This window comes from Penaeus monodon, unplaced genomic scaffold, assembly GCF_015228065.2.
Source record: "Penaeus monodon isolate SGIC_2016 unplaced genomic scaffold, NSTDA_Pmon_1 PmonScaffold_10573, whole genome shotgun sequence".
NCBI lineage: Eukaryota > Metazoa > Arthropoda > Malacostraca > Decapoda > Penaeidae > Penaeus > Penaeus monodon.
Window position 1 is genome coordinate 1 of NW_023639241.1, and position 12,273 is coordinate 12,273.

General features: G+C 41.1%; 2 protein-coding genes across 2 annotated transcripts; both read left to right on the forward strand.

The window, feature by feature from the left end:
• Positions 1-2,744: 2,744 nt before the first annotated feature.
• Positions 2,745-3,443, forward strand: LOC119568690 (basic proline-rich protein-like). Its single transcript, XM_037917192.1, has one exon. It carries the CDS (start codon positions 2,745-2,747, stop codon positions 3,441-3,443), a length of 699 nt encoding a protein of 232 aa, XP_037773120.1.
• Positions 3,444-8,720: 5,277 nt separating this feature from the next.
• On the forward strand, positions 8,721-11,859 carry LOC119568691 (proline-rich receptor-like protein kinase PERK9). Its single transcript, XM_037917193.1, has 6 exons — positions 8,721-8,836; positions 9,224-9,403; positions 9,562-9,715; positions 10,866-10,923; positions 11,278-11,573; positions 11,719-11,859. The coding sequence occupies exons 1-6, from the start codon at positions 8,721-8,723 to the stop codon at positions 11,857-11,859; spliced, it is 945 nt and encodes a 314-aa protein (XP_037773121.1).
• Positions 11,860-12,273: the final 414 nt, after the last annotated feature.

The following is a 12,273-nucleotide window of genomic DNA, read 5'->3' on the forward strand; positions in this document are numbered from 1 at the left end:
AAAACCTTTATACTGGTAAATGAAAGTTGCTGTTAAAGTGTGGGGTTGGGGGTTATGTTCCGAACTTTCTTTCCCTGTTTAAATTCAGGGGTGAGGCAAGCTTTGTGGGTCCCCCCCCCCTTTTCAAAAAAACACTTTTCAACACTTGTATGGACTGGATATGGGCAAGGTTACTAGCCAAAGGTCAGTTTGGGGGGGGCAAAAACAAATTAGGCAATTATTTTTAAGGTTCTCCAGACCTTGGAACTTTTTTCCCGATGATGTTTTTTTGCCCCATTCCCTTCTGAGTCCTTGGAGGTCCACTTGTGGGCGGCTTCTTGATGCTTTTTTAGCCAAAAAGGAGGCCCCCAAAGCCCCCCCAGGCCTAGAGGTTCCCCCCCCCCTGGACCAAAGACCAAAATTTTTTAGGGAACTTTTTGGGGGCCCTTTTTGGGGAAAAAAACCCTACAGTTCCCCCCAATCCCCATGCTTTTTCGGTGAAAGACGTTTGAAGTTTAGAAAAAATTTTTTTTAACCTTGGGTAAAAAGCGTTTGTTCCCCCCCCCCCCATATCTTCTTGGGTTTTGGGGGCCAGACCAGGAAAGTCCAGTAAAGCGGATTTGGTCCCCCCCGGCAACAGGAGCCATGAAAAAAGGATCCAACAAGAGCAAATTTGGAGATGTTTCCCGGGGACCTATGGCAGAAAGGACCAAGCTTGCGGGGGGGTCCCTTCAAGGCCCCTTGATACTGGCAGTTTTTTTTTTTGCTCCTATGAAAAGCGAAAACCTGGACCGCTATCCCAGTGGGCCCCCCCCCCCCCCCCCTTGGGGAGGCTCGCCCCCCTTGAATGCCTTCCCTTTACAAGGTTCCCCCTTCGGGCCCGGATCATGGGGTAACAGTTTTGGCAAACCCCACGTGTCCCCCCCCCAAACCCCGCGGTTTTTTTTTTTTTTCACATGAGAACGGCAAAGGGAACCCCCTGGGTTTTTTTTTCTTGCCATAATCCGGGGAATCGCCAACTCAGGCTATATGGGCACCCTAAGCCGGTTTCCCTGTGGGACAATCCTTTCCATTCAGGTTTTGTCCCTCCTGCGAGACAACCCTGGGGTGGGAGGAGGAACTGTGGGGACGACCTAGGGGAGATCATGGCTTGGGCAGCTCGACGAGATTCCTTGCCCACAAGGAATTAGAGATGGGGCCGTGGGTGCCTGCCTGGAGAACTCCGCCTCGAAGGGATTCCTCGTGGGCTGGAAAGCGAAAGGGTGGATGGGGCCCCCCATGGCGCCCTCGGCGTTAGCCCCCTGGATGATGATGAATGAAAGGGTGGGGAATTAGCGTGTTTCTAAAGTCAACTTTTATCAATTTGTCACGGCTTGTAGACCCTTTTTTGGAGTCAGCTTGAGGACAGTGGAAGTTTTACTATGAGAGAAGAAAACACACCCAAGGCTTTTTTCTGGTAAATGTGAAAAGCGAGAAAAGATCATGAAAAAAAACAGGTTCCCACTATACTGCTTCCTCTCTTTCCCTTCTCCCCCTCCCGCTCTCTCCCTCTCTCCTCCTCCCCCACCCTCTCTCTCTCCCAAAGGAGGGCTAAAGATTGTGCAACGGAAGATTGCTGAACAAACATTTTAGATTTTTTATGCCAGAACAGGGGGGCCAGCGGAAAAGCGCGGTGGGCAAAAAATGGGAGAAATGGAGAGTTTTTTTTTAAATTAGTGGAAAGAAAAACTTTTTGTGGATCTAAACAGGGAGGACGCAGGTGGGGGGATGTCCCGGCTGCTCCTGCGAAAAATTGAAGAGGTTTAAACTCTTTAATCCCAGATCCCTTGCGGCCCATTTAAAGGGGGGCACTGGAACCAAGGAACGAGTCCAGAGGAATAACAGGACCAGGAAAACGAGTTCCACGGGATATACAATCCAGACCCGGAGAAAACTAAAAGGAATGTGGCCAGGACTTTTTTTGTGTTTTTTACATGTGTGAGAATTGAAGGGAAATCTGATGCTTCGGGGCAAGAAAGCATGTTTGAGTTTTACAAGACCCATGGCAGGATTAGCAGTGAATTGATTTCGCGAAACAAATGGTGTGGAAATGTCGGAGAAAAGAACAGGGGTCCAAAAAGGCACGGGCCTGTGGTGGGAATGAAGAGGGAAATGCATGAGAGGGAAGAATAAAACAAGGGAGAAGGGAAAGGGGAGGAACCCAAGGAGGAGGCTAAAGGATAGATTTGCAAAGCAGACTTTTTGCAAGAAGGGAAAATAAATGGCGTCGACCCTGTGGGTTTTGACAGGGAGTGTGAGGAGGCTTCTCCAGAAAGAAGTGGGGATTCAGCAAAAAAAAAAAGAAGAAAAAAGGGAAATGTGGTTGGCGGTGGTTGGTTCCAATTGGCAAGGAAACCAAAAGAAGAAAACCACTCCACGGCCCGCTCAAGTTGCTAATGTTTTTTATTTTTATGTAGTTTTTTTTTAAGACAAAAGAAATTAGTGGCCCACAATAAAAGTCAAAGTGCAGATAGATAAAATGAATGTGGAAAACAGATTTGACCAATATAACAAATGAAGAAAAAATTAATGATATAAAAACACTATTTAAACATTGGATGTTTAAAAAAAAATACCAATCAACATGTTTGAAACCCTTATAAAATATACTAACAAAAATGAAACCAGAATGTAAGCCAAAAAAACATGCGCAAATAAAAATAAAAATATACAATTTACTACACACACACACACAAATGTATGTGGGTTGTGGCGTGTGGTGGCCAATGCACGCACGTGCTCTGCAATGCATCGCAGTCTGCCGGCAAGCGGCGAGGCAGCCCTCTGGTGCAAGAAAGGCCAAATCCGCTCGGACCACCTCCCGCCCCCCGACTGCTGCGGTCGCCGCTAGGCCGGCCAGCTTCCAGCCTCTGACGGAGGAAGGCCCTTTGCTGGAAAGGGCTCCCATCGGCAGGATGTTCCCTCCCTCCGCTAAGCGGCCAACGGCCCCCGTCCAGGCCTCTGGAAACGGCCCCCCCCCTCTGGAAGTGGCCAAAAGCGGGACCAACGCCCTTCTCGGACTTCCAGGGCCGCGTCCAGCGCCACCAAGGCCCCCCGGTCGTGATGCCCCTGAACCTGGAGCGCCCCCCGGAGCCCCCCACGGTTGTCCCCCCCCCCCGGGCCACCGTCTCCCGCCTCCAAGCGTTCACGTCCCTGGCAGCCTCGGGTACTTTGCTGGCGATGGCGCCCCCAACGAGGTTTCCTGCCCCGACACCTGGACTCCCACGAAGGACGGGATGCCGGCCGAGGACGCCCTGCAACGGGGCGCTGACGGGCCTCCGGCCGAGTGCACGACGAAGACGCCGCTGGCCCGGAGGCAGTTTGTGCACGCCCTGGGCCTTGGCCGTAGCGCCAACAACCGCTCCCTGCCCTGGCCACTGTGGAAGCGGATGCCTCCCAGATCTTGGCCACTATGTAGTCTCTGATCCGCTGGCTCCTGACGGTGGCCAGGTAAGACGCCCTCCACACCTGCCCTCCCAGGTGTTTCCACGTTTTTCTCGCGCCCCAGGAGCTGGCAACATGTTCCTCCCAGTCGAAGGTCCCCTCCCCTGCGCCTCCAGGAGCAAGGCCGCCCCGCACATGTCGGGCCCTCCCCCCGGGCGAGCACCGCCCTGCAGGTCTGACCACGCTCTGGCACTGGCGGGAAGGCGCGGCAGGTTAGCTTCCTGCTCCGGCCAGAGGCCTCGTCACGAAATGCCTCGGCGCACCGCCTTTCCAGTTATTCAGACTAATATTTTGATTTTGAGGGTCCTTATTATCACCACAACTGATAAACATAGGTATACATGTTTGTGTTAAAGGGGGGGGGGGGTGCACATACACAGGTAAAACCTATAAATACATAAAAGCCCCAACCTCGGCCGGAAAGATCTCTCGGCCCTTCGCGGGCGAGGGCAGGAAACCTGGCGCCGTCAGGAGGTGGAAGGGACGCTTGCCAGCTTCTCAAAGCATTCCCGAGCTGTAGACAGGCCACCACAAACAAACAATTTATAAATTAGATATATATATATATATAATATTATTTATATATATATATATATTATATTATATATTATATATATTATATATTTATAAATATAATATTTATTATAATAATATTAAAATATATATTTTTAATATATATATATATATATATATATTAATATAATTATATTATTAATATAATTTATAATTATAGATATTTAAATAATATTATATTATCCTTGGCCCACGGGGGATTTGGGGCCCCCCCCCCCCCCACCCCCTTTTTTTTTCCCCCCCCCCCCCCGGGTTTTTCCCCACTTTTTTGCCCCCCAGGGCCCCCCCCGGGGTTTTCCCAGGGCCCCCCCCCCCCCCGGGCCCCCCCCCCCCCGGCCCCGGCCCCCCCCCCCGGGGGGCACCCCCCCCCCCCCCCCCCACTTGGGGGGGCCCCCCCCCCCCCGGGCCCTTCCGGCCAAAAAGGGCCTTGGGCCGGGGAAACCCCCCCGGGGGCCTTTCCTTTTGCCAAAACCCCTTTTTTAAAAGGGCCCCCCCAAAAAAAACCTTTTTTGGTTTTAAATTTTTTTTAAGGGGGGGGGGCCCCCCAAAACAAGGTAATAATTTAAAAAACATGCCCCCCCCCGGGGGGGGGGTTCCCCTCCCCCCCCAAAAACCAAAACCCCCCCCCCCCCCCCGGGGGTTTTTCCCCCCCCCCCCCAAAAACAAACCCCGGGCCCCCGTTGAAAGCCCCCCCAAAAAAAAAAAAAAACAAATTTTTTTAAAAAAATTTTAAAAAATTTAAAAAAAAAATTTTAATAATTTTAAAAATTTTTAAAAAAATTATTTATTTATAATTAAAAAAATTTTTTTTAAAAAAAATTTTAAATTATATTATATTTTTAATTAATTTTAATTTTTATATATTTAAATTTTTATTTTTTTTTATATTTATTTTATTTAATATAAATTAATTTTAAAAATATATTAATTTATTTTTATATTTTAAAAAAAAAATTAATTAAATTTAAAATTTTTTTATAAATTTTTTTTAATTTAAAATTTAAAATATTTTATTATTTTTTAAATATTAATATTTAAAAATTTTTTAAAAAAAAATTTTATAATAATTAATTTTATTAATATTTAAAAAATAAAATTATAAATATATAAAAAATAAATTTAAAAATTTTTTATAAAAATATATAATTAAAATTAATAAAAAAATTTTTTATATTTTAAATTAATAAAATAATTATAATAATAAAATTTTATTTTAATTTTTAAAATAAATAAAATTTTTAAATAAAAAAAAATATAAATTATATTAATTATATATTTAAAAATATTTTAAAATTTTTAAAAATTTTTTTTATATTATTTTTATAAATAATATTTAATAATATATTAATTTTTTTATAATTTTTTTTAAATTTTTAATATTAAAATTAAAAATATAATTTATATTTTTTTTATAATAAATTTTAATAATTTTTTTAAAAATTAAATTATATTAATATTATATAATTTATTATTTAAAAAAAATTTTTTTTAAAATATTTTTTTTTAAAAAATTAATATTATATATTTTAAAAATTTTAAAAAAATTTATAATTTTTATTAAATAATAAATAAATAATATATTAAAAATTTATTATATTTTAATTTTTTATTTTTAAATTAATTTTATTATTTTATTTAAAAAATTTTTAATTAAAAAAATTTTAAAAAAATTTTTTATTATAAATTTTAAAATATAATTAATTATTAATATTTAAAAAAAATAATATAATTTTTTTATATAAAATATATAAATAAATATTAATTTTATTTTATAAAAAATTTTAAAATATTATTAAAATAATTTTATTATATTTTAAAAAAAAATTAAATATAATAATTAAAAAAATTAAAATTTATAATTTAAAAATATTAATTAAAAAATTAAATAATTTAAAAATTTTTAATTTTAATAATTAATAATATAATTATAATTTTTCTATAATTTTATAAAATAAAAATATAATTATTAATATAATTTTAAATAATAATATAATAATAATTTTAAAATAATTATAATAAATAAATTAATATTATAAATAAATTAAATTTTTAAAATATATATAAATTTTTAAAATAAAAATAATTATAAATAAATATATTTAAATAATTTTTAAAATTTTAAAAATTTTAAAATTTTATTTATAATTTTAATAAATTATAATATTAAAAAAAATATATTTTATTTTAAAAATTTTTTTAATATATTTTAAATTTTTTTTTTTTTATTTTTTAAAAAAAAAAATTTTAAAAATTTAAATATATTTTTATATATTAATTTTTAAAAATATATTTTAATATTTATAATTTTAAAAATTTAATTTTTTTAAAAATTTTTATTTTAAAATTTAATAAAATAAAATTTTTTATATTAAAAATATTTTTTTTTATTAATATAATTTAATTTTAAATTTTTAATATTTAATAATTTTTAAAAATTTTTTATTAATTTAAAATATTTTTTATTTAATATATTTAAATAAATATATATTTTAATTTTTTTTAATATTTATAATTTTATATAATTTTTAAATTTTAAAATAATAAAAATTTAAAAAATTTTATATATAAAAAAAAATATATTTTAAAAATTAATTTAAAATTTTTTATTTAAAATAAATTTTTAAAAAAAATATTTTTTTAAATAATTTTTAAATTTTATATAATATAAAAATTTAAAAAAATATTAATATTATTATTAAAAAAAAATAAAAATATAAAAAAAAAAAAAAAATTTTAATATTTTAAATTAAAATTATTTTAAATTTTATAAAATTTTATAAAAAATATATAAATTAAATAATTAAAATTAAAAAAATTTAAAATAATTATATTAATTATAAAATAAAATAAAAATTTTATATAATATAAAAAATAATTAAAAAAATTTTTAAAAATAAAATAAATATTTTTATATTTTTAAAATTTTTTTAAAAATTTTTTTTATTTATTTAAAATAAAAATAATTAAAAAATTTAAAAATTTTAAATTTTTATTTTTTTTATTTTTTTTATATAAAATAATTTTATATATTTTTTTTTTATTTAAAATTTAAAAAAAAAAAAATTTTTTTTTATTTTTTAAAATTTAAAAAAAAAAATATTATAATAATAAAATTTTTATTTTAAATAAATTTTTTTTAAAAATTAAAAAAAATTAATTAAAAATAAAATAAAAATAAAAAAATTAATATATAATTAAAAAAAATTTTAAATTTTTTTTATAAAAAATTTTAAAATTTTTTTTTTTTTTATTATATATTTTAAAATTATAAAATATATTATAAATTTTATTTAATAAATTTTAAAAATAAATATATTATATATATATAAATTTTATTAAATTTTAAAATTTTTTATATTTTTTAAAATTTTTTTAAAAATTTTTTTTTTTTTTATATATTTTTTTAAAATTTTAAAAAATTTTAAAAATTTTTTAATATATTAAAAAAAAAATATAAAAATATAAATTATATATTTTTTTAATATAAATATATATTAAAATATTAAATTTTTATATTTTTTAAAATTTTATATAATAAAATTATTTAAATAATATAAAATTTTTTTAAAAAATTTTAAAAAAAAAATTTTTATAAATTTTAAAAAATTTTTTAAATAATAAAATATAATAAATTAAAAAATTAAATTTAAAAAAAAAAATAATAAAATATATAATTTTTTTTTTTTTTTTTTTGGGTTTTTTGGGGTTTTTTTTTTTTAATTTTTTTTAAAAATTTAATTTTTTTTTTAAAAAAAAAATTTTTTTTTTTAAAAAAAAATTTTTTTTGGGGGGGGTTTTTTTTTTTTTTTTTTTGGGAATGGTTTTTTTGGAACCCCCCCCCCCCCCCCCCCTTTTTACCCGGGGGGAAAAGGGGCCCCCCCCCCCCGCCCCCAAAAGGGGGGGTTTGGCCCGGGGAGTTTTTAAAATTTTTTCCGGGCAGGGGAACCCCCCCCCCCCCCCCAAAAAAAAAGGTGTAACCCCCCCGGGGGTTTGGCCCCTACCAAAAATGTGGGGGGGCCCCCCCCCGGGGGCCCCGGGGGGGCCCAAAAAGGCCCCCCGGGGGGGGAAAAACCCCCCCCGGGGGGCCAAAGGGGGGCCCCCCCCCAAAAAAAGGGGCCCCCCCCCCCCCCAACCCGGGGGCCCCCCCCCCCGGGGCCCGGGGTTTGGGAAACTCCCCCAAGTGGGCCCCCCCCCCGGGGGGGGGGGCAAGGCGGTGGCCCAAAACCCCCCCCCCCCCGGGGGCCCCCCCTCCCCCCCCGGCCCCCCCCCCCCCCCGGGCAACCCCCCCGGGGGGCCCCCCCCCGGGGGGGGGGTTTCCCCCCCCCCCCCCCCGGGGGGTTTTTTCCCCCCCCCCCGGGGCCCGGGTTCCCGCCCCGGCCCGGGGGGGCCCCCCCCCCGGGGGGGGGGGGGCCCCCCCCCTGGCGCCCCCCGGGGCCTTTTCCCCGGGGCCCCCCCCCCCCGGGGGGGCCGGCCCCCCGGGCCCCCCCAAAAACCCGAAAAAATTGGGGGGCCCCCCCCCCTTTTTGGAAGGGGGGGCCCCCCCCCCCCCCAAAGGCCCCTTCCCCCCCCGCCGGGGGGGGCCCCCGGGGGGGCCCCCCCCGGGGCCCCCCCCCCCCCCCATTTGGGCCCAAAAGCGGTGGCCCAGACCTGCAGGCCGGTTTGGGCCTCCGCCCTGGACGCCCGACATGTGCCGGGGCGCGGCCTGCTCCCTGGACCCGCACCGGAGGGGCCCCTTCGACTGGGGAGGACATGTGCCCAGCTTCCTGGGGCGCGGAAACGTGGAAAACCACCTGGAGAAAGGGTGGCTGGGGGGGGTTTCCCCCCCCCTAACCGGGGGCCCCCCCTTTCCCAGGAACCCCGCGGATTCCAAAAAGACTACAATAAATTTGGGCCAAGATCCCTGGGCAAATCCCGCTTCCCCAAGTGGGGGCCGGCAGGAAGGGGTTTTTTTTTTTGCCCCTTTACGGCCAAGGCCCAGGGCGTGGCACACAAACTGCCCCTTCGGCCCACGCCGGTCCCCCCCCCTTCGTCCCCCGTGGCAACTCGCCCGGAGGCCCGTCCCGCCCCGCCCCGTGGGCAAAGGGGGCCCGTCCCCCCCCCCCCCCCCGGCCCTCCCCCCCCCCTTTCGTGGACCCCCCCCCCAGGTTTTCGGCAGGCCCCCTCCGTGCGCGGCCCCCCCATCCGCCAGCAAAAAACCCCCCAGGCTTCCCCAGGACGTGACGCCCCTTGGAGGCGGAGACCTTTGGCCGGGGACAACCGTGCCCCCCTTCCCGGGAACGCTTTTCCCCCAGGTTCCAGGGCAATCCACGACCGACCCTGGGGCCGCGGGGAACCCGGCCCGGGCCCCTGAAATCCCGAAAGGGGGCCCGTTGTCCCCCCCCCTTTGGCCCCCTTCAGAGGCCCTTTTTTTTTTTCCAAGCCCCCTGAAACCCCCCCCCTTTGCCCGCTTTAGCGGGGAAAGGACCATCCCTTGCCAAATGGAACCCCCTTTTTTCCCAGCAAGGCTTCCCTCCCCTCCCCCCAAAGAGGCTGGAAGCGGGGCCGGGCCCTAGCGGCGACCCCCAGAAAAAAGTCGGGGCGGGAAGGTTTGGTCCCCCGAAGCCGGAATTTGGCCTTTCCTGCACCAGAGGCCCTTGCCCGCCGCCCTCCCGCAAGCCCTGCCGATGCCAATGCAGAGCACGTTGGGGTTGCCATGCACAACACGCCACCAAACAACATGTGTGGGTGGGTGTGGGGTTTGGTGGTAGTAATTGTTAAAATTTTTTATTTTTAAATGCCCCAATGGTTTTTTTGCTACATTCTGGTTTTCATTTTTTGTTTAGTATATTTTTTAAAAAGGGTTTTTTTTTTTTTTTTTTTTTTTTTTTTTTTTTAACATAAATTTTTAAATAGGGGGTTTTTTTTTTTTTAATTAATTTTTTTTCTTTTTTTTTTTTTTTTTTTTTAATGTTTTTTTTTTTTTTTTCCTTTTCATTTTACCCCTATCTGCACTTGCCTTTTTTTTTTGGGGTGCCCCAAAAATTTTTCTTTTTGGCCCCCCCAAAAAAACTACAAAAATAAACATTAACAATTTTAAACCCCCCCCCGGGGAAGGGGGTTTTTTTTTTCCCCCCTTTTTTTTTTTTTTTCCCCTTGCCCAATTTGACCCCAACCCCAAAACATTTTTTTTTTCCCTTTTTTTTTTTTTTTTTTTTTTTTTTGGGTGAAACCCCCCTTTTCTCCCCGGAGAGCCCCCCCCCTCAAAATTTCCCCCCCCCAAAAACAGTCCGACCCCCATTTTATTTCCTTTTGCAAAAGTCCCCCCCTTGCAATCTACCCTTTTTTCCTCCCCTTTTTGGTCCCTCCAAAATTTTTTCCCCCCCCCCCTTTTTTTTTTTTTTCCCCCTTTTTCCAAAAGCAAAATTTCCCTTTCAACAAAAAGCCCCCCTTTTCCTTTTTTTTTTTTTACCCCCCGGGGTTTTTTTTTCCCACCCCTTTTTTCCCCCCACTTTTTTTTTTTTTTCCGAAATCATAAAACACGCTAAACCCCCGCCCATTCCCCCCCCTTTTAAAATCCCCCACCTTTTTTTCCCTGCCCCCCAGCATCGAAATTTTTTCCCTTTTTATTCCCCCACACCATGTAAAACACCAAAAAGTCCCTGGCCACCAATTCCCTTTAGTTTTTTCTCCGGTCCCCCTGAATTTTGTATTCCCCGTGGACCTCGTTTTTTTCTGGTCCCTGTTAATCCTCTGACTCGTTTTTCCCTTGGTCCAGTGCCCCCCTCCTAATGCCGCGCAGGGGAATCTTGGGGATTTAAGAGTTTTTAAACCTCTTTCAATTTTTTTCGCAGGAGCAGCCGGACATCCCCCACCTGCGGTCCCCCCCTCCCCCTGGTTTAGATCCACAAAGTTTTTTTTTCCTTTCCACATAAATAAACTCCCCCCATTCCCTCCATTTCCGCACGCTTTTCCCCGCTGCCCGCCTGTTTCCTGGCAATAAATCTAAAATGTTGTTTTTTCAGCAATCCTCCGTTTGCCAACATCTTAGCCCTCTTTGGGAGAGAGAGAGGGTGGGAGGAGAGAAGGGAGAGGGGAGGGGAAGGAAGAAAAAGGGAAAGAGAGCAGGTTAATAGTGACCCCTGTTTTTTTTCATGATCTTTTCCCTCGCTTTCACATACCAGAAAAAAGCCTTGGTGTGGTTCCCCCCCCCTTCCTCTCATAGTAAAACTCCACTGTCCCCCCTCAGCTGACCCTCCAACACAGGTTTCCCCACAGCCGTGACAATGGATAAAGTGACTTTAGAACACGCTAATTCCACCCTTTCATCCAAATCATCATCCCAGGTGGCTAACGCCCGACGGGGGCCCGCAATGGCCGCCATCCACCCTTTCGCTTCCAGCCCACGAGGATCCCCTCGAGGGGAGTCCCCCCCCCCCCACGAGGCAGGCAACACGGCCCCCCCATCTCTAAATTTCCCTTGTGGCAGATCTCGTTCCCCCGAGCTGCCCCAAGCCATGATTCTCCTAGGTCGTCCCCCAACAGTTCTCCCTCCACCCAGGGTTTGTCCCCCTCCTCGCAGAGAGAGACCAACCTGATGGGCAGGAATCGTTCCCCCCACAGGGAGACGAGCTAGGTGCCCATATAAGCCTGAGTTTGGCGATCCCGGGATTATGCAAAGTAAAAACAGTCCCCTCCCCCATCCAGTCCCCTCATGGTGTTAACCGCTGGTTGGTTGGACACGTGGGTTCCTTTGCCAACTGTAACCCCATTGATCCCGGCGAAGGGAACTTTGTGGTTTTACAGAAGGCAATCAAGGGCCGAAGCCCTCCCAAGACACTGGGATAGCGTCCCAGGTTTTTCCGCTTTTCCATAGAGCAAAACCTGGCAGTAATCAAGGCCTTGAAGAACACGCACAACTTGGGTCCCCTTCCTGCATAGGTTAACCGACCATCTCCCAAATGCCTTTGTTTGATCCAGTTTTCATGGCTCCTGTTTGCCCAGACCAATCCCGCCTACTGACCTTTCCCTGGTCTGACCAACCCAGAGATTATGGACTACGCTTACCAAGGTAATACAAAACTTTTCCTAACTTCAACGTCATCACCGCAGCAAAGACCTGAACGGGTTCCCCAAAGGCCCCCCAAAGTCCCTGAATCTTGGTCTTGGTCCAGAGACCTCTAGCCCTAGGGGCTTTCGCCCTCCATTGCTAAATGCATCAAAGAGCCCCCCCCAAGACCCCCAAGAACTCAATATGAGACC